Source organism: Lepeophtheirus salmonis, chromosome 8, assembly GCF_016086655.4.
Source record: "Lepeophtheirus salmonis chromosome 8, UVic_Lsal_1.4, whole genome shotgun sequence".
Taxonomy (NCBI): Eukaryota; Metazoa; Arthropoda; class Copepoda; order Siphonostomatoida; family Caligidae; genus Lepeophtheirus; species Lepeophtheirus salmonis.
Window position 1 is genome coordinate 15798688 of NC_052138.2, and position 22600 is coordinate 15821287.

At 31.1% G+C, this 22600-nt stretch overlaps 3 protein-coding genes across 9 annotated transcripts in view; 2 read left to right on the forward strand and 1 right to left on the reverse strand.

Annotated features, from left to right (window-relative positions):
* Positions 1-8374, forward strand: part of LOC121122401 (snake venom 5'-nucleotidase) — a 44557-nt gene extending 36183 nt beyond the window's left edge. The window contains exons 1-4 of one of the 2 annotated variants that reach the window (XM_040717379.2): positions 5818-6214; positions 6525-6950; positions 7010-7508; positions 7571-8374. In XM_040717379.2, the coding sequence (XP_040573313.1) occupies positions 6161-6214; positions 6525-6950; positions 7010-7508; positions 7571-8106 (1515 nt within the window). In that variant the 5' untranslated portion in view covers positions 5818-6160 and the 3' untranslated portion in view covers positions 8107-8374. Of the gene's footprint in view, positions 1-5817; positions 6215-6524; positions 6951-7009; positions 7509-7570 lie in introns of those variants that run through there. The other variant, XM_040717378.2, reaches the window with a different exon arrangement.
* Positions 8360-11740, reverse strand: LOC121122402 (short-chain dehydrogenase/reductase family 16C member 6). Of its 2 annotated transcripts, XM_040717381.2 has the most exons (3): positions 9509-11740; positions 9094-9329; positions 8360-9035 (listed from the first exon to the last, which is right to left on the reverse strand). In XM_040717381.2, the coding sequence occupies exons 1-3, from the start codon at positions 9518-9520 to the stop codon at positions 8456-8458; spliced, it is 828 nt and encodes a 275-aa protein (XP_040573315.1). In that variant the 5' UTR covers positions 9521-11740; the 3' UTR covers positions 8360-8455. The 2 variants fall into 2 exon arrangements, with proteins under 2 accessions (XP_040573315.1, XP_040573314.1); XM_040717380.2 differs by lacking the exon at positions 9509-11740 and having other exon boundaries at positions 9094-9502.
* A 1914-nt stretch (positions 11741-13654) lies between these two features.
* Positions 13655-16406, forward strand: LOC121122981 (isobutyryl-CoA dehydrogenase, mitochondrial). Of its 5 annotated transcripts, none has more exons than XM_040718056.2 (6): positions 13655-14370; positions 14470-14565; positions 14630-14730; positions 14768-14964; positions 15180-15891; positions 15955-16406. In XM_040718056.2, exons 2-6 carry the CDS (start codon positions 14472-14474, stop codon positions 16117-16119), a joined length of 1269 nt encoding a protein of 422 aa, XP_040573990.1. In that variant the 5' UTR covers positions 13655-14370; positions 14470-14471; the 3' UTR covers positions 16120-16406. The 5 variants fall into 5 exon arrangements, with proteins under 5 accessions (XP_040573990.1, XP_071746625.1, XP_040573992.1 ...); XM_071890524.1 differs by having other exon boundaries at positions 14782-14964; XM_040718058.2 differs by having other exon boundaries at positions 14795-14964.
* Positions 16407-22600: the final 6194 nt, after the last annotated feature.

Genomic DNA, 22600 nt, shown 5'->3' on the forward strand with positions numbered 1-22600 from the left:
TATACGCTCATTGATAAATTCTTATTTCTTAGATCAAGTAGTCACGTAGTTCTAAGATATTAAGCGCACGCTCAAAAATGAGGTCTCAGTAGACAGACAGTTAAACTTTGCTTTGTTTATTTACTAACGGAAGTACCTGACATTGCTTGTAGTTATTAGGTTTTGACAAAAAGACAAATAAATTTTGTTCTAATAATATAGATATATACTGACCTTTTATTTTTCTAATTTGACGCGCTGAGTTTTATCTACACACGCTCATTGCTACACTGTTATTTTTTAGATCATTTGGTCACACAGTTCTAAGAAATTAAGCGCATACTAAAAAATGAGGTGTCGAAGAACAAATATACAAGCATTCAGACAAACTAATAGTGTTGTAAATCGCAGTTATGTTCGGCATGGAAAAAAATAAACTGACAATTTACGTGGTAACACCGAGAATTTGAATAAATTTGGGCTGTTATGACGTATCATTAAAGTAACTGCGAACAGCTATAAGATGAATGAAATTAACAAAAACTTCACTCCGTATCTTGTTATGATATAGGCATTAATTATAACCTATTATGGAACCTCTATTCAACTCCGAGTCCAAAAAGGACCAGGGACGTCTACAAGATTATATTTGTGGATAGTCACCTTTTTTTAGGAAAAAAAATCCTCTAAAAATTTGTTTCCCTCTATTTTCATAAATATTTCCTTCAGCAACCAGCTGACCCCCTGATGACTTATAACTCAACACCAAATCCTCAGTGTTGTTTTTCGTCTTTCACGCACAAGTGATTACTTTATACTTATAACATATATGTTATCTTTCCTAGAAACTAAAGTACTCCCTGAATATTCTTTTTATGCTGTTATTATTATACTTTCATTCTTGAGGACAGAACATCTATATACTGAGTAACTACGTATGAGTGTGTAACACTAAAAATTTCTTTGAGGCAAAGTTTGTCTGTTCGACAACATCTAATAAATCCATGCAATGCAAGTTACTACTGCTATTTATTTGATATCATGTTTCCGCAGTTTTTTAATTAATTTATATTCATTTATCCGTCCAAATCCTTATGGACATTATTATTGATCTCATTTACCGAAAATTTTTCAAAATATCCAAATTTCGAAAAAGAAATATGATTTATGTAGTGGGCGTAGCCATGTTTCTTAGGACGACTAATACATTTGTTAAGTTTTGCTATTCCATCTCTTGTTAGTGATTGTTAATTGCTAGAAGCAAGTTGTGAAGTCGCAATAATATGGGATAAGATTTTTAACTACGTCCGCAAATAATTGAAATTTATAAACTTGTTATATTAATCCTGTTTACTACAAAATGAAATAAATCTTTCAAATAATCCTTCCTTTCCCTTATTAGTGTATCCTTTGGTTGTTTATTGCTAGAAGTGAGTTTTGAAATCGCAATATTAACAGTATACATAATGTGGGATAAGATTTTTAACTACGTCCGCTAATAATTGAAATTTATAAACTAGTTATATTAATCCTATTTACGACAAAAATGAAATAAATCTTTCAAATAATCCATCCTTAAAGACCTTGTTAAAGATTTGATTTTTCTTAGTCTAATTGGATTTAGTAATTCGCTTCTAGTATGTACATAATATTTAATCCCACCTCATCTCACTCCGGAGGATACGACGTTACCTCGCTAATACCAAAATACTCCATTAGGTAATACATTTATGACGTCTTGGATATAGTACAATTTATCCCGTCTTCTTGCAGACTTGTCCTCCAACAATTGAATAATATTCTGGTACTCCTATGGAGACGTTTTTTCTCGGTTCCACTCCATTCTTGCTTCGTTAAATGGGGATAAGTTTGATTATACACTTCGATCAATTTTTTATACTGTGCTTCCTTATTCATTTTCGAAATGGAATCTGGTTGGGATGAGTAAGAGTAAAATTCCTTATAATGCTAAAAAATAATCTGTGAATTCTTCAGTTTTTATAGATGTCATGCACCAAGGGTTCTCATTTAGTAAAATGTGTTCTATTGATGTAAATAGTATGCATTTGTAAATAAAGTATATTGGTTATCTTGAAGACCATTGATATACTTCATATTGAAAAGGTTTTGTTGATCAGGGAAACAGAGATCATTTATCCAATAATCCCTCCTCCCCTATCCTAAAAAATCTTTAAATCAGTACCTCCCCCCCCCCCTACTCAACTGGACGGAGTAAATGTGTAAACCCTATATATATATTTTGTTGTCCGCTGACGATTGATTCCCTCGTCTCGCTTGATACGTCATGGCTATTTTTTTTTTTTTTTTTTTTTTTTTGATAAATACACAAAGTAATAAATTATTCTATACTTATACTCCGTTTCCAAAAGGATATGAATACATTTTCTTTATGATCCCTAGTCGTTTATACAATATATATATATTTGCCACTTTATTATTTCTATAATGTGATTTTGGCTTTCAAACACAAATACAAATGTATCGCAATTCTCTTCATAAAATTTTAATAAGCAATATTCTTATAACACAGTATCGAATAAAATACTATATAAGATTAAAATATTACGAAATAATATATACATATGTGTAATTCATTTAAAAATTGTGAAGAAATAATATGACAGTGATAGTCTGGGAGTATATAAGAGATAAATAGTATTTGGTATGATTGATTTATTTGGCTAACTACAAGATAATTTCTGAACATTTTTCGGTTTCTTTTGGAAGAAAAGGTTGCGTGTTATAATAAAGATAACGACATAAAATGTTTTTTTAAGTAATAGAGTTTAAGCATTTGGCAATGACACATTTCTCCAGCCTGTAGTGGAAGCTCGAATATCCCGACGAAATTCTTCCTGATTAATTAATACCCCACTTATGCTCAGTGGAGGCCTTGAAGACGTCAATATTGGGATAGTGGACTTGAAGAACCTTCTTCTCGATTACTTCCCCTACCCCCTTCCCCCTCCGTCCAAAAAATAACCAAGGGGAATGAGGGCGGGAAAAATCATCTCTTTATTCAGAATTTTTCAAAGTTGTCAAGAGAGAATTTTTGACTTTTTGTGGAGGTGTAGGATTGAACACTATCTTCCAAATAAAAATATTCTTCATTCGGATAGTTTTTTTTAATCCTGAGTATAACGAATTTTTGGAGGACACATATATAGTACTGATGGGACGATCAATAGGAATCGGAAAATCGGGTGTTTTCCTGGAATTGAAATCGGGAAAACAATTTTTAATTTGCAATTCCGATTCTTATTAATTCATTTTCTATGTTATGAAAAAAAAAAAAAAAAAATCCCTCCCCCCCTCAAATGAAGAAATTTTTGCTTTTTTCTATAAAATTTCTATATTTGGAATTTTTTTCACAAGATTTTTTATTATTTTGTAAACAACTGTGGATTTTCTCCATAAAATTTATTTTTTTGAGAATACCTGTGGATTTAGAAAAAAATTTAACTCTTTGTGAATAGTTGCGGATTTTGAAAAAAAACAATCCAAAAAATTTACTTTTTTGTGAATAATCAAATAGAAAATATTAAATTGCATTTTTGAATTTATTTTTCAAATATTTCAATTTTTTCAATTTTTTAATATAATCTTGTGGATCCCCTTGATAGGAAAATACTATTTTGTAATAGTATTTAAAATATTAAAGAATTAGAATCGGCATCGATAATTTTTATTAGAATCGCATCGGAATCGGCATTGAGATTTTTTTAAATTTATTCATCACTAATATGTACAAATTGGAATTCAATTTTGTCGCCTACAAACATTTGAACCGTTTATCTGATACAAATCATCCCCTCCACGAGAACCCGAAATTTCTTTCCACGACTTTTTTTATATACTTATCTTTCTCCTTGAGTTGATCACTGTTGTTAGTATTGTTTTGAGTCTCGCAGACCGGATTTGTTTTTACAAAATGGAATAAGGGGGTGGGCATTTTCATCGTTGGGTTGACTTTAAAGGCCTCCAAGAAGACTTCAGGCTTCACTTTGGTAGGTCTTCCACTCTTGGGGTTGTCCTTAAGGTTATCTCCATCGGCCAAACGATTTCTGAACCGACAGACTGTAGCCTTGATGATGTCTAAGACCTTCATGATGTCCGAGGTAGTCCTTCCGGTGCGGATAAAGTTGCCTCCATTGCGACAAATATACAATTTTTGTTGAAAACATGTACACCAATAAAAAAACAGACGAGCGAAAAAATATACTGGATTTTCATACCTACTTATATGTTTCCTTTCAAGAATATAACAATGTTGACAACAGCTTTGGAAAATAAAGAAGCATATGTTTAGGTATTAACTACAAAAAGCCGAGCCTTACTGAATTAATGCCCTTCTTGAGATCAGATTTTGGGGGTAGAAAATTAATTCCCTGCCATAAAGTAAAGAACCCTACTACATTTACAATAGAGTTAGAACAGTGCAAATATTATAATAATATATAAATTCATATATATATTTATTTTATTATGCATTTTTAAATCAATTTACACGAATAATAGCCGATATTTCTTCTTTTAGAGGGATATCTTAACAAACACACGACTTATTAAATAATGAACAAAAAGAATAAAGAGCTAATTTCTAATAACTACACCTAGTTTTTCTTTAAATGGATCCCTTCTTTATATATATAGATATCCTTTTCCACAAGTTCCTCCTTAATCTTTGACAACACTAATTTACTTTGGGACTCGTTGACTTTGTGATGCATTACTTCACTAACACACATACACAGAAAAAACTACCTGATGATTTCAAACCTTTTTTTCCTTTTTTTAAAGGAAAGGTTGCGTTGTACAACAAAGGTGCATAGTGAGAGTAAAAAAGAATAATAATGGAGTTACAAAAAGCTTTTATAATAACATTTTTTTCATCTCCGCTAATTATTTTTAATTATCATGCCCCATATTATTATAACTAGAGATGGTATTGGTTAGTGTTGGTCTGGAAATGCTATACCGATCTGAGACTGTTATATTTTTGTTAGACCAAACTAATTCGGTCTAACAAAAAAGTTTGGTCTGAACCTGTCTCATATAAAAATTCGGTCAATATAGGCCCAAAGGAAAAGTTCGGTCTAGATCGGTGCAAAGAAGAAATTCCGCCCAAAAAAAAAATTGGTCTAGACCAATTTTACAGATAAATTGTTTATAACATGATGTCATATGTATTTTCAAGTACAATGACGTCATACGAGGTTTATCTCGGATTAACTTTGATCCCGTTGTCTCTTATATGCATATAGTATTTGTTCTAGAACATATCGTGTACTTTTGAGATTTTTTTGATTGTTGATTTAAAAAAAATATGTATTCTCTCATAATATATGAAACCGAAAAAAATTGGTCCATAAATCGAGACCGAAAAAAATCGATCCATACAGTGAGAACGAAAAAAAATCGGTCCAAATCGGTCTAGAAAAAAATCACTTTTAAGAACGAACTGAAAAAAAATTCCGTGCTGGACTGAGTCTCAATACTAGTATTTGTGTAAGAGCGTGTGAGAAAGACGTGAGCGAGATATATGGTACTCCTGAATTATGACTTTTGATAATATTAGCTGTTTTTATAAGATTTTGGGGGAGAAAATTAATTACTGCCATAAAGAGGAGAACCTTCTACATTTAAATAGTATAAATGCAAATAAAATATTACAATTATACTTAAATTCATATATATTTCTTTCATGATATTCATTTTTAAATCAGTTTAGACGAATCAAGTAGGCGAAGATTCTCCTTTTTGCGTATTGTACTTATGAGAGCATGTAAAATATATTAGAATCAACATGTTAATCCTGACAATCTGAAAAAAGTTTTGGAGGAGAGCAGCAAAACTGTCATGATTTATTAAAAGATTAGCTTCACGCAAAATCCAAGGAAATATACACAAATCCTACTCTGTATCAAGGATCGATATATGCAGGAATTACTCCGATATGGATTTTCAATTCTAATCTGAGTCTAACAGTGACTTTACTTTATAACTCCCCAACAGCTCCTCAGTGTTACTCTCTGCCATTCATTAACAAACACACTTTATATTTTATATATAGTTACCTTGATAGTTTATACTGAGATGTATTCTCCTCTAGAAGTTAAAAACAATCATGCAAATAACAACAAAACTCTTACGCTAAAAAATGCATAGGATTTACATCATTTGTGATTACATCATAAAAATTGTCATCAGTATAGTGCGTATTTTATACATACTAATTTAATGTATTTGAAGATAGATATGAAAATAAAGATGGGGATTGTAATCAATTTATTTAAATATACATATTGAATGGAACATACGCATTAATGTAGATATTCATATTATTGTCAAGATTTTGAGCGATTATGATTTATTACGAAATTATTCAAGAATAATGATACTCTTCATAGATCTTTCTGTATAGAGTATATTATTTTCTCTTTTACTTATTATTTTTTTAAATGTATATATTTTAAACGTTTTTAATGGATAATAAATTAACATATTTCAATTATGATTCTCAGGGAACAATTTGGTATACTTTATTCAAATGGCCCATAGTTGCTAATTTAACAAACGGCATAGGTTTTACAGCATCATCCCTAGGAAATCATGAATTTGATGACGGAGTATGGGATCTTGAAAGTTTTGCCAAATCCGTGGATTATCCACTCTTGGCTTGTAATTTGAACTTCACTGATGAACGCTCTCTTGGTCTTGAAATCCTTCCAAGCACAATTGTTCAATTAGGTGGTGGACAAAAGGTTGGTATCATAGGGTATGTTACTCCAGAAACGAAGGAAATTGCCAGCACTGGTAATGTTATATTTAAAGAAGAAATACATGCTCTTCGTGCTGAAGTCTTTAGGTTAAGGACGGAGCTTGACGTAAATATAATTATAGCATTGGGACATTCTGGGTTTGAAAAGGACCTGGAAATCGCTCGTGAGGTATAGTGGTTCGATTCATATTATTGATAAATATAGATTCATATTATTTTTTTTCTTAGGTTGAAGGCATATCTGTAGTAGTTGGTGGTCATACAAATACTCTTCTATGGAATGGACCTAAGAAATCGTACGAAAAAAATTTAGTCAGAGGAAAATACCCTACAGTGGTAAGGAACTCCATAACAGGGAATCCTGTACTCATTCTACAAACAAACGGTTATGGGCTATATTTAGGAAAAATTGATATCAATTTTGATGATGATTTTGTTCCATCAAATTGGACTAACTCTAATCCAATCCCAATCACTCAGGGTTTAGAGAGTGACAAAGATTTGGACATAATCATTGAAGCGTATAAGCGTAAATTAGAAACTAAAATGAAAAAAGTAGTCGGAAAAACGCTGCATTTAATGGATGGAGGACGACCAAAGTGTAGACTTGAGGAATGTTCTTTTGGAAATTTATTAGCAGATGCAATGAGATCCGAACTAAAGGTACCTATTGCTGTTATAAACAGTGGAGGCATAAAAGGATCGTTTGATCCTAATGAAAATGAAGGTAATATTCAAGCCGGTAAGGTGCAAACTGCGTTTTTATAACTGAAATTAATTATTTTCTAGGAGATATTACTCTTGAAGATATTTTCCGAGCAATGCCTTGGTCCAATACCATTGACGTTATAACTGTTCCTGGATCCACAATTATAATGATGATGGAACATTCTGTATCGCAATACAATGATATTGATCCTTCTGGGAGATTTCTTCAAGTCTCTGGTCTTCAAGTTAATTACGATGTATCCCAATCCTTAGGGAGGAGAGTTGTTAGTATTTTCACAAACGATGGAATTCCTCTAGAGCCATTTGTGCATTATCAAATTGCCATAAATAGTTTCATGGCTCAAGGAGGTGATGGATATGTCATGATACCAGATACTCTCATATATCATAAAAACACTGGCTTTTTAGACAAGGACCTTTTCGTTTCCTATATTAAAACACATTCACCCTTAAGTCTCCCGATTCCGGGGCGATTAAAATTTATAAAAGACTCTCAAGTACATTCCAGTTCCGATACTCTGTACCACGCATTCATGTTCTCCACATCACCTGTCTTGACTGGAGCCTTAATGACTATTTGGAATCTTTATTCATAGTTTCGATTTGTATTTTTCATCACAAATGTATATTTGTTTAGAGAGGATTATGAATCCTGTTTTATTATTTTAAATTTGGTCATTCAATTAATTTCTTTACAAAATTTGTATATTATCCCAAATACTCATGTTAAGAAATATATTTACAGTCTAAAGTTTATTACTCTGTATTCCCGAATATATATACATTTAATAATTTATTGAATCCATCTATTTATGTTGAAAATACACTTTAATTAAATACCAAATGAAATTTAAAATAAATAAACGATCTCTTTTTTATTTATTTATATAATTAATTGTTTTGATAACACTGAATCATATTATTATCATGTAACCTATGAATATTTCAACCTGATTCATATACTCCACATTCTAATAAGTCTAATATAGCTAATTGAACCTGTCTAGGAAAACATTTATAAAACGACGAGGCCAATGAAGCGAAAGGTGGCATCGATATGACTTCTTCATCCCTTCTAACTGCTCCAATAACGTTGCTAGCAACGTCACATGCATTCATAATGGGAAACAGTGAGTTAAATCTATTTTTGGGCTTTGGTATAAGACTTGTGGATATGGTGTAAGGATGAGCAGTTGTCATTTTAACCGAAGTATTCGGATACATTTCTCTAAGTTCCATAAACAAAGACTCTGTTAATCCTCGAATAGCATACTTGGTTGAACAATATGGAACTAAATTCGCTGTTCCGATAGATCCAGCAATAGACCCAATTGATACTAAGTGCCCCTTATTTGCGCCAAGAAACTTGGGCAGATATTCCTTAATGAGATACATGTGAGATATTACATTGACTTGAAACAATGATTGAATTTCTTCATTGGTATGCTTCAAAAAGGGTTTACAATGAGCTATACCCGCATTATTGAAAAGCATCGTAATAGGACCAAGCTCATCTTCCAGTAGGCTGTAAAGAAAATATTACAATGTTAAACTCTATGAAAAACCTTCATCAATAAAATTACCTAATTTTTTTGACAAGATCACCAACTTCTTTTGGAACTGAAACATCACAAACAAATGCACGACTTCCGAGAGAACCTTTCTTTTGAGTAATTCGACACGTTTCTTCAACTGACACTTTATTTATATCAACACAGATAACTTTAACACCTAAATCCGTCAATTGTAAAGACAATTCTCTACCAAGTCCACCTCCGGCTCCAGTAACCAATGCAACCTCACCAAATAAACTCTTGGGCTTAGGAGGCATAACATAATTTAAGAAAAACAGAAGGAATCCTTTTAAAACACGATAAAAGCACTTCGAGATATCAAATAGAGCTGAGCAAGGATAACTTCTATAGGATTCTCCATGTGTCATCTTTAATCAAAAGGTTCCTTGTTGTGGCAGACACAGGAAAAATATAACCTACTTACATATGAGTACATGTGATTTTATTTTTAGGATTTCTAGTGTAGCCTGCATAGGTACGAGCTATGCAACGTACGCGTAAAAATTTCTCCATTTTAAAAAACCACATTCAAACCGACTATAGTCTCATAGAACATAATATAACCATCAATATCTATACAGATGACAAACTGTTATTTAACGTATTATTAATATTGATCCTTAAATAATTTTATTCCTCTTTCTAAACTCCATTTTTCAAAATTTGTCGAAATAAGTATTGAACTTTTTTTAAATATATTTCATAATAATCCACCTCATACTTGTGTATGCAGATATGTCCCTCGTGAATACAAAAGCTAGCTAAAAATGAGTGTAAACTACATTTTGTATTCTTTGACAAATTTCTATGAACAAGTTATTCTTATTAACCCATTGGAGTCACATTAAATTGTACTTAAATTTGGCAAAGTTGATCGTCAAAATAAAAGAATGATAACTTGATATATTATATTTGAAAGGGATTTTAAAATTAATATTAAGACTTAAATCAAATAAAAGTTCTTCATTTGAATAAAATGTATTGTGTATTTTAACTTATCTAACAAATTAGAATATAAAACTTACAATTGCCTTGAATATGTCTATGAAATATTGGGATGTATGTATATATGCAATAAAAAAATTAATTTGGATTTTCTCCTTTTCTTGATTTATGTTCAAAAATTTTTTATATTGACCAGCAAATAATCTCTAACTTAGTATAATTGCGTATTTTCTCATACACAGTTTGGTAAGCATATATTTATAACTTATAATTAAATAACGATAATTTATGTCTAAATACGTTAGTATTCACAAACTAATTAGTTATCTTTCATTCCTATTGATTAATAGTTCTGAATTCTCCTTTGAAAGTGTCGCAAATTCCACTTAGAAAACCCAAAAATCCTAGGTTAAGGAAAAACATTGAAAATTTTATTTAATAGTCCATATTGAAGCCAAATTAAGAGTTATAAATTAAATGAAGACACTATTCTTCAGCTATCATTCCTAAATATATCCCAGAAATTGAAATATAAAGCCCATGATTGAAGGAAGTAACGTCTATGAAATATTGGACCGTATAACATTTGTAATTTATATTTTTTTTTGAATGAAAACTTGTCATTTCCGTAATTCTTTCACAAAAGATGAACTCAAATTCGTGTAAGACTTTGCCACTTTGAAGTAAGGAAAGTACAAATTCTACTAAGACATTTTTTTAAATATATCTCCAAAAAATTGGTTGAGAATCTTCGATTCTTTAGTCATATGAGAATGAGCAAGCATTTGATTGTATTTTTCAAAATAAATCAAAAAATTTATTTTTTATTCTGTATGAATATATTGTTTATACATAACTATAATTTATATAACAAATAAGAAAATTAATGAAGGAGTGTACTTAGTAATACTAAGAATATAAAAGTAAAACTAGGTTCAAGAATAACATTTAAATTTACCAAAAACATCAGTATTCTATTCACAATATACAAGTAATATCGTCATTATAAAATTGACCCTCATAAATTAAAATAATCAATAGCATTTTTACATGCTTTTAATCTTATCAAAGATAATTTTTTTGTGAGTGGTTGATATGTGCTTATAGAGATCCCCATTAAAAAAAGATCTCGTACATATCTCGCAATTAACATGGGTTTTGGGGGGTAACCCTGAGTATTTTTGAAGGAAAGACTGAACCGTTCTGTGGAATAAGGTATTTTTTACAGGACTTCCCAGGGGATAGTTAGTTTTTTTAGGTTGGGGCATGGAAGATTTGAGAAAGAGAGAGGATAAATTGAGTTTCTTGGTGTCGTAGCCCTTGGGAAGAAGGATGTGAATGAAGTCTTCCGGCTTCTGTGTCTCACTAACTTTATCCTCCGAAAAGGTATGTAAGACTACTTCAGGGTAGAAGCACGTAAGAGTGTCCCTTGGAACAGGCAACTGCTCAAAATAAAAAGGATGTCCCGGCTTAGGAATCAAAATCTTAGTGGATTTGGAGTTGGTTGTCTTTCGTATGAGCCTCAGTCGGTGAAGACGGATTAATGGGACTTTGAGACGAAGTTTCCGCTTTATAGAATCTCCATCGTTGATCAAGTAGCCTTTCGAATTAAATATCATAGATAAAGGGTCTACGGAGTTAAGATATTCCATCCCGCTAAGGATCCGACGTCCTATACTCAAATTGTTGTTGATCCCACCAATTACCTAATGGCAAACATATTCTTAGCATGTACAAATTGTATTCTGTTGCGTAGTGAAAGTAACAGTATAGTCATTAATACAAGTCACGTGATCAAAACTTATTCCTTTGCCATTACTTAGATTGTATTTTAGAAATTAAATAGATGCGGGAAACGTCGTATGTTCGTTGAAATTCCTGTTAATTTTTTTTGCTATATACCAATAGTATCTTAGCAAGAGCTAGAGAATGAAATACCACGAAACCTCCTACAAACAAACTACTTCATCGGGTGAAGGAGGAAGAAATAAATTTTATCAATTTTTTGAGAAAACAGTTTTTGACTCTGTGATAAACTTTAGTCATCAAATTAACTACTTCTATCACAAAAGAATGGTTTGGATGGATCTTTTTCACGGAACATCCGAATATATGAATTGACTCATAGTTCCATTCAACTTCTATGGGTTTATGACATTGGGATCTTCAGCTCTTCCATTGAAACTCCATCCAAAGTCTCCTAATATTCTTAGAAAACTCTTTCATTGATTTGAGCCCTTAAATGTCATTGAATTACATAACAAACAACTCATATCTATGATAATGAGTCCATTTATAAGGCTGTATTATTTCTGTAATCCTCATCCTCGCTTACGACTCCATTGTTACTTGGAAGTCTCTTCTGTCATTGGGAAAAAGTAGAAGACGATCCTGGAGTATGAATCTTTATCAGTAAAGCCGCAAAACATATTCAACTCTCCTATTACTTACATTACATGAATATCATATGTATAAATAGTACATGGGAACTATTACGTGAAAAATATGTTAATAAATTATCGGTGATCTTATAACTTTAGTATATGAAATTTCGTTAACATATTTTAAAAGTTGGTGAGTCGGGAGTCATTTTATAAATAACTAAATCAATTGCATCATATTTGAATATAACTCAATCTTGAGGATTTAGGATCTCTACATCAATATTCCATAAATAAATTACGGATTACGCTAAATGCTTAGGATGTAACAAAAATGTATATAAGAACGATTATTTCAGTATTGATTGACACTATATATTGGATTATGTTCCTTGGCAATTGTAAAGCATATTAATATGACATTAACAATTAAAATTATTTTCTTATTTATTGCGTGTAAATAATGGTGTAATGCAAATATGTATTTATTTATGTGTTTCATTGATTTAAGTTTATATTTTTATTTGGTCATGATTGTTTAGCCTTATAATATATTTGATAATTGATTAATTTACTATAATTTACACTTATTACAATTATATACTTCTAAATGTCTAGGTATATAGTAAAAACGTAAGATTTTATTGACTACTATTATTGGTGAAAGGGTAATTAATAAGTGTCTGCTTTGTTCCAGAATGACGTAGTAGTTACAAGGCATGGAAGTCTAAAAGAATTAGTCTATTTTCTAAGTGTCTACGATTTGTTATCTAATGTTTTTCAATATCTTCAACAACAAAAAAAAAATCAAAAAGAATATTTTCACTAATTATAATATTTTAAAGCTAATAGAGGAAGACTATGTATGCTAAAAAATATTTCCGTTGAATATAATGAGAAGTATCATTTTGATCGTTTTATATTTCGGTCAAATTTTCAAGTTTTCTGAAGTAAATGATAACATTCAAAAAGATATAGTAATAACATAAATAAAAAATAACGAGTATAACAGGATTAAAAATTGAATAGTGGGGATTATAATGATAATAATTTTTTTATTATGATTATTGATAATGTTCTAAATCCTTTATAAAAATCTTGCTTCTCTAAATGTATTTTATAATATTATTAATCATAATGAATAAATTCACTACAATCAAAAAAATATAAGAATACCCCATACCGTATCTTATCTCGCACACTTTCTCTCCCTTTAATGTAAGTATTCATTGTTTATTTTAATCAGTTACAGATGTATCTACAATGACAGAAGGAGGCTGGAGGGGCTGTAGCTCCCTAAATTGAGAAATTTTTAGAAAGTGTATTTTTCAAATTTGGTATTCATAAAAAAGTCCAAAAATTCCAGTCCCACCCCTCCAGATTATAACATTAATATAACTCAGGTGTAGATCCTATATTATAATTTATATTATGCGAATGCAAAATAACTTTGGTTACTATATGGTCGATAGACTGTGACTTATGAATATGGCTTAGCTACATCATTGATAGCAATTGATTAGCCTCTTCACACTTCCTCCACAAAATTATTTATGGATATTCCTTGTATTCATCCTTTTAACCTTGGTGTTTAATGAGATGGGGCTCATCATATTGAACACCAGATGACAGATAAGAGAGATGAGGGGTTTATTGGAATTATATTAATATTTTGAGATTTTGAATTCCTTGGGATGTCACTTGTAGAAAGCCATGCAGAAAGTATTTATGCAGTGGCTTTAATTCAAGGTGGCTAATATTGAGATTAATATCACGTGAATCATTCTACTGTAGGTAGCTAGTTCTGTTGTTTTTATGCCAGTATCAACACTTATTTCTTACCTGGAATGGAACTAATAAGTTCATAACATAATACATCGACTTACATAAGTGCCAATATTTAATTCTTCGTCTAGTATTTTTACAGTTTAATTATTCGTATTTCCATCAAAATCGTAAAGTATGAACTATTATATATTAATCAATTTGTCTGTAAAATAGTAATCAGTAATTGCCGTATTATTGGAATTAATAGTTTATTAATTCCAACTTATGATAGTTATGTCGATGTCCTTTTGTCTTCGGAGAGCCTTGTATAATGGGACAAAAAGGAAATTATCCACATCATCGCCCAAAAGGATTACGTCGTGCAATCGTAAATAAAATGTATTTCTACCTATATTAACACATAATTCCTTTCAAATTCAATTGTATTTCAGCGATGGTGGGTCTTAACGAAGAGCAATCTCAAATATTTGAGATGGCCCTCAATTTTGCTCAAAATGAAATGGCACCAAATATGACCAAATGGGACCAAGAGGTTAAGAAATGATGATGATATCTTATGATTTTTTTAGATTCTTATTTCTAGTTATTTTGAGCAGCATATCTTCCCTGTTGATGTTATGAAAAGAGCGTGTGGTTTGGGATTTGGAGCTATTTATGCATCCTCCGAGTTTGGAGGTACTGGACTTGGCCGATTGGACGCATCTATAATATTTGAAGCATTGTCAGAGGGATGTGTCACGACAACAGCATTCATGTCTATACACAAGTATAAAAAAATGTTCTTAACGATATTAATTTATTTTATTATTTCTCACTTGGCACATCAGGAAGAATTATAATTTATGAACCAAATTGAATAGTTTTTCTTTCATTTTTTTTTATGGGTGTCTTAATTAATCTTTTCATTTGTACTTAGTTCTGATCTTGAATCCAACTACATATGTAAAGTGTACATACATTGAATACAAGTATTTATTTTAGTATGGTAGCCTGGATCATTGACACCTATGGAAGCAAGGAGCAAAAAGAGAAATACATACCTTTATTAGCGGATATGAGTATAATTGGATCCTACTGTCTAACGGAGCCTGGATCTGGGTCTGATGCTGCATCTTTATCGACTAAAGCTGTTAGACAAGGCCATAAACTTATCCTTAATGGTTCAAAAGCGTTTATATCTGGTGCTGGAACTAGTGATATTTACTTGGTCATGTGTCGCACAGGAGACAACTCACCAAAAGGAATTTCATGCGTCCTTGTTGAAAAAGGTACTCCAGGGTTTTCGTTTGGAAAGAATGAGATAAAAATGGGATGGAAATCTCAGCCTACGAGAACTATTACCTTTGAAGACTGTGAAGTACCTGTCGACAATATCATTGGAAAAGAAGGCCAAGGTTTTAGTATAGCAATGAATGGATTAAACGGAGGCCGTATCAACATTGCTTCTTGCTCTCTTGGTGCCACAAATGCTTCTCTGAATCTTGTCAAAGAACATTTAAAAGTTCGCAAACAGTTTGGAAAGCCTCTATCTCAGTTTCAACATAATCAATTTGAAATAGCTGACTGTGCTACCAAATTGGTTGCTTCGAGGATCATGGTTCGTAATGCTGCTGATGCATTAAGTCAAAACCATCCCGATAAGGTATCACTCTGTGCTATGGCCAAATATTATTCTACAGAGACATGCTTCCAGGTAATATCACAATTCAATTATGCATAGTATATTATAGTATGTTATATTCCAATTATTTTCTAGATTGTGGATTCAATTTTACAAATGTATGGAGGGTATGGGTATTTGAGTGATTATCCTATTGAGCAATACCTCCGTGATATTCGAGTTCATCGTATTTTAGAAGGAACGAGTGAAGTAATGCGTATGATCATTTCTCGTAATGAAATGTCTCGTGATACGTCTTAAGTTCCATTAGTTTCTTCATTTCTAAAGTTCGTCCCCTTATAATTTCAGATCGGTTTTTGAATCAAACTATCAAACATTTTTAACTAGTTACACATTATAAAGAGGTTATTTTATTATAATATATACATCAAGTTCCCTTGTTAAATTTACATAATTGTCTTTTTATTAAATTTTGAAGATAAGAAGTTACAAATTTTTATACAATATCCTCTTACATTACTCTATAGCCAGGTATACCGTGCATAAAAATATTATAATGAATAAAAATAATTTCATTTTTTTCATAATATTAATGGTGTCGTTTAATTTTAAAGTTAATATTTTTAATAACTTTCGTAAGGACTTTTCGCTCTTTTCATTTTTAAATTATTCCTTGGATGAGTCAACCCTATACTTCAAAAACATTATTAACTGTACGTATGAATAATATAAGCCGATTGAATATATATAGCTATAATTCATATTATTGGTAGGTAATTATGCTGATAAACTTTGGGAATGATTTCAAAAAAAATTCCTCACTAATTGCTTATTTAAACTTGAATGGGCACTCGGTAGAGTGCAAAACCCCCTAGCTTAAGATAAAAATGAGTAATGTATCTCAATTTGTTCCAAAGTTATGGACTATTGCAGGCTTGTGAACGCTAGAAATGAGATTTTAACCTTCCGTTCCAATAGACAATAGTAATTTCGGAAGGGGTGTAGGTGTCCATGGGATAATTATCCTAGAAAATATCCAAATTCAGGGCAATTTTTGAAATTGGGGAGGTATCTAAAGCCTCCACCCTTGCAGACGCCCATGATATTAATATTCGTGTAAATGTGAATTAACCACTCTAAATAGTACATAATTATTATTTATGTCCCTTTTATGCAGTAATGAATAATAATTTAATTTCTCTTGTATTCCATGAAACGAATTCTCATGCTTTCAGTTTTTTATTTTTTGTTGTAATTTTTCGTAGGGATTTAAAGGACTTCACATTGAGTGGATATTTGAGTTAGATATTGTGTTTAAAGTTACTGTCTGCAATCCAATCAAGAGTAATAGTATTTCTATTAATCTTGGCTACAATGTATTTTGTCAATGTTGCCAAATGTTGGGGTTTAGTTTAAAAAACTATTTATGTGAATTTTGGCTCGCTTTTCAATATTCACTTTAATTTAGCAATTTCATTTGGAGTATCCGACTTTTTTATGCCTCAAAAACTGTACAGCTTCATTTAACGAGTGTGCTAGTGTATGTATGTATCTGCAATATATACCTTGTGTATTTGTACAAGCCTGGTACTACATAATCATTGGAACACAGAACGGAACGCGGAACAGAACGAAATTAATGACTTAACGATGAACCAAAAAATAAAAATTGAACAGAACGCCAAAATAGCGGAACGCTTACAAGCCTGGTCTATTGTGGATATTTTATGTTTTGTGTTACCTTGACCTCTCAAAATGTAGTGACCTCTTACTTCGTATCGAGTTTGATCAAATCGATCTGTAACTTTTGGCGTAATCTTCAAGACTAATAATAAACATTAACAAACATACATATATCAAAACATAACCTCTGTTCAACTATGTTGACGGAGGTTAAAATTTCCCGGCCCTTCCGAAAAAATTACGACCATAATATTATACTGTATAATTTATACATTTAAGTTTTATTAAGAACATAATTTCCTCTTTTTTCAGCATTCCCATTTTCGGAATAAAATCCATCTCAATTCACTCAACCTCTAACTGTTGTGATTTTAAAAAAACCTTCCTTTTAATAATTATAATTAGAGTTTATCATAATTCAATATTAATTATAATAACTTTGTACAAGTTGTAAGTTGTAAAAATTTCCCGCTTTTTTTAATGTATTATTGAAAAGACAACACCAGCCATTTTAATTACTATTTATTAGTTATTTCATTTTGATCTATTAAAATTTCTCATTTATCGTGGAGAGTTACAAATATAGCACTTGTATCGTCTCTTGGCGACGACGACGATTGCTATACTTAGTTTTTTCTTTACACTGATTCTTTCTTTAAAAATAGCTGGGGGAATAAAGTGACTTCGTTTTGAAAAAAAAAAGTATTTAATAGTAAGCTAAAAAGCGCTGAAGGAAATTACTTACAAACTAGTTCTAATAATCATCGACAGATTTATTGTTTAAACTACAATACTAAGCTTAACCTTTAAAGCCTTTGTTAAAGACAAATGGAAAAAGTTCACCTTTTTTATATCAATCTAAGAATAATTATTCCCAAGTTGAGATTTAAGCTTGTATATTATCATATAAAGTATGGCGTCTTTATCGTTACATTGAAATAGTGAGCATTATGAAGATAATTTATTGAAATATTTTAACGTATGTTTATAATAGTAAGTTAAATACGTATTTGAAAATTTAAAAAAAATTATATAAACTATACATTTATACATTTTAGAAGTTATAAGCAGAGAATCAGACAAATTTAAAATAATACGATATAGAAGTTATTAATATAAATGAAAAAGAGGCATACAAGTAATAAATAAATCAAGGGTCCAGGTTATATAATAATCTATTTCAAACTCTACTTTATAATTGGAATTGTGATTGAGATAAGTTATTTCTGTGTTATATACATCAGGGAAACTGAAGGAATTATCAATGAAATATTTTTCTTAGAGTAAGAGACGAAGCAGAGTAGACTTGAGAAGAAAAGGACTTACGAATTTTAATGAAGGAGCAGGGGATAGAGGATGAGAACCCTTTCTGTCTCTCACGTGGGTTTTCAGTCGATGTTTCTGTCTTTTTATGGAACTCATTAGTTCTTTTAGCATTATACGATTATTCCATAGAAAATTAGGAGAAATTTATTCATTTTTGAGCATAGAGGCAATGATTCACGAGGTCACAAGTCACCATCACAGACGTTGATGGGAAGGGACATCTGCACAATGAACGATCCTTCTATTAAAGAAGATGAGATCCACCGAGTGAACTACATAGTGACGAGATCTCTTGAACAGAACATGAAGAGAGGATCAAAAGGAGTGTGGCTAGGATCGTATCAGTAGGATTCGCCTTGAATATTTTTTTTTTGCCTTGCACGTTTCGCCTTGAGATGTTTTCGCCTTGTACTTTTTACCTTGCGACGTTCTCTACTCACATCAAGGATTGTACTAGAGTTATAGATCAAGATGGGGACCTCGTCCATGAAAGTCTACATGTATTTGTGAATATGATATATTTAATCTTTATATAATATATCAAGATACTTCATTAATTTATCAGCTATCACAATCATAGATTTTGTTGTGCTCGCTTCAACCCTTTATCTGTACTTCCCTCCCTGTGTCTCGGGAGTAAACTATCTTGCAATCTTGTGTATTTATATCTTATGCGTGTTTTGTGAATCTTCCTATTCCTGTGATGATTTTGAATCCTAATAAATGGACGAATAACATAGTTTCAAGACCCTTTCCAAATATAGCACCCTTTTTAGTGGCTGATAAATAGTAAATCAACACCCCCATTCAGCTGCAGAGTTGTAGAGCTTTGAGGATTTTATAGGACTAGGAGATCATCACAGTTTGAAGTTTAAAGTTGGAATATCATTTACTAACTATAATGATTATTTCAGTCTATTTCAAACTCATAAAAAAAAAGAGTCCATGCCTAGGAAGGACATGGAACATCAGCGACTATTAAATTCTAAGGAACTTAAGCAAATTGTGCAATTAGTCCGCTAATCTTCCTAAGACATCAAGAAAATGGTATCCGCGAGCTGTTAGAACCAGAGATATCTCTGATGAGCAAGAATTTATAAACTTGTGTCGGACAATATCCCCTTACATTAAAGTTTCCTTCCTCAAGAGATACAGAAGAATAATATCACCAATTTCCATTTCGAAGAAATACAAATTGTTGCTCAGTGAACTATTTCGGATACTCAAACGATCACAAACACTTTACTGACCTCCAAATCGCATAAAATGAGTATATGGAAAAGTGTACAATAGTCAGAAACCCCTTTCCATTGTATAATACAATAATTTATGTTGTGTTTAACCTTTACTTTTCTATTAAAAGTAACCGCATTGAATCGTTATAAGTAAATCAATATTAACAACTTCATAAAATATATAACTTGGGGCATGATTCAGAATAATTTATTGGTTCCAGATTATTTATATTCAACTCTCAATGTATTAGAGAAAGATAGGAAAAAAAACAACATTGGATAATACTTATTTAATGAAAGTAAGAATGAAATTATTTTGGTTAAATATGATCAAGATCTAATCTCCAAAGGCATATACCCTGTGTCGATGAAATCCTCATGTTAGTTAGAGAATAGATTGAGCAAGGACTTTTACAATTCTGTCAGAATTAATTGAAAAGTTGACTAGGAATATCTAGAAAATCTCTAAGATTTATTATTTCCTTCATTTTAAATATTAAATTATTATATCGAACATTTGTGAATATTTTGTAAAGCTATAGTCTGGAACCTAACAGTCGTAAGGAACCTGATATTATTTTTTTTTTAGCCTATACCTGGGCCCAATAAAATGTATTCATTACTATTAGCTATTTCCAAAAAGATTTCATTACTATATAAATTGTCAAGAAGTGAGGGGCGTACCTATGGCCCACCATACTGAATACAACGATAAAAATTCCAATAACGAACCTGTATAACTAAGAATAAGTAGCATTCCTTCTATTATTATCCAAGGCAAAAAAATCTTAAGAGGAAAATTTGCAAGGCAAAACAGTACAAGACAAAACGTCTCATGTTGAGAAAGGCAAAAGCCTTACAAGGCAAAAACGTACAAGGTGAATATGTACAAGGCAAAAATGTTCAAGGCAAATCCTCCTAGAACCAGCTAGGATATGGAAATGGAAATATGAGCTCTAAGGAAAATGGATAGATGCAGATCCCATTAATTGGAATCCAGGTAGAGTTGAAACTTTTTTAAGGGATTTGATTAATTTAATTAGATAGGATACATGTTACAAAAAATCATGTATTTTTTTAAACTGTCATAAGTTCCACAATTTAAAAGATAATTCAATGCCCGAACAACATGGCATAGGTAGTTACCTAAGACAAATAATTCCTGAGTGTTTTTGATGTAGTGCAATAATTAATAACTGTTTATTGGTGTTTTCGAAACCAACCAAAAGTTGGATACTTGATACACCAGGAGGAGACATGATACATTGTAGGAGGAGACATGGTACAGCTTAGGGTTAGACATGTTACAACAGGAGGAAACATGCAAAAACTGTCATTTGTTATATTCAAGCATTTATTTAAACTTTTTATTACAGTTTGTCAGCATAAAACAAACACTTATAATCACATATATAAGATAAACAAATAAAACATTTACAGAAATAGAGCATAGTTAATAATAAAATTTTAAAAAAAATATTTTTTTTTATTGTGATTGTTTACTTAAAGTTTATTACACAAAAAACTAAACATAATTAAATATATTATATTTAAATATATATAAGTATATAGTACGAGTATATATAATAAAAATGGGATGTAACAAGTCTCCTCCATAGTGTTTGAATCAGAATAAATGATGTAAACTGAATATTGAAACGATTAATATATTACAAGCATGTTAATTAATTGAATAACATCATTGACTATGATATTTAATGAAATAAAATTAAAATCTCATGCTTTATAATAGAAGTATATCTCAACAAACAAAACCCAAAAATGTTTACTTTTTGTGTTAAAAATTTCAATGTCGAAATTCTCTATACCTGTAAGCTTTAGGGAACCCGGGTTTTATGTTGATTTGATGAACAAAGGAAGATATTCTATTTTATAAGAACAGGGTTCTTAGATAACTTTACACTTTAAAGTTATTGGCAGTGTAACATGTCTCCTTCATAACAAATATCCTCACTCTCCCCTACTCTTATTCAATATTACCCTAAGATAAGCGGCAAAGTATAGTGATTAATATCAGAAGAATGCTTAATAGATAGTTAATAAAATCAAGAAAGAAGAATGAACAACCGTTTTTTTTCTAAACTCAAAACAATAATTTATTTGGGTTGAACCAAATACCCCCTTCCTTTAACCCCCAAATCAATTACCTCCTTTTACTCCCAAGGCTTTCATCCCCAGGCCATCTACCCCCAGAACCATCTAACCCCAGTATTTTACTCCCTGTACAACAAATAGTAACCATACGACCAAACATTTAATCTTTGAACAACCATACACAAATTTAATTATTAATTTAACTTAATTACGTAAGTTACGTAGATAATTATTACCAGAGATGGGAACTTGGACATCACTTGATATTTTAAGTGAATTTGCTGTATAAGGATTTTGTTCCTACTCTGATTAATGCGGTGTCACAGACTGCAGGAGTGGAAATGGAATTACAAAATCTTTGGAAACTATGGGTTAAATATATACATATAAATGATTAGACACCTACTAGAATGCAAGTGTGG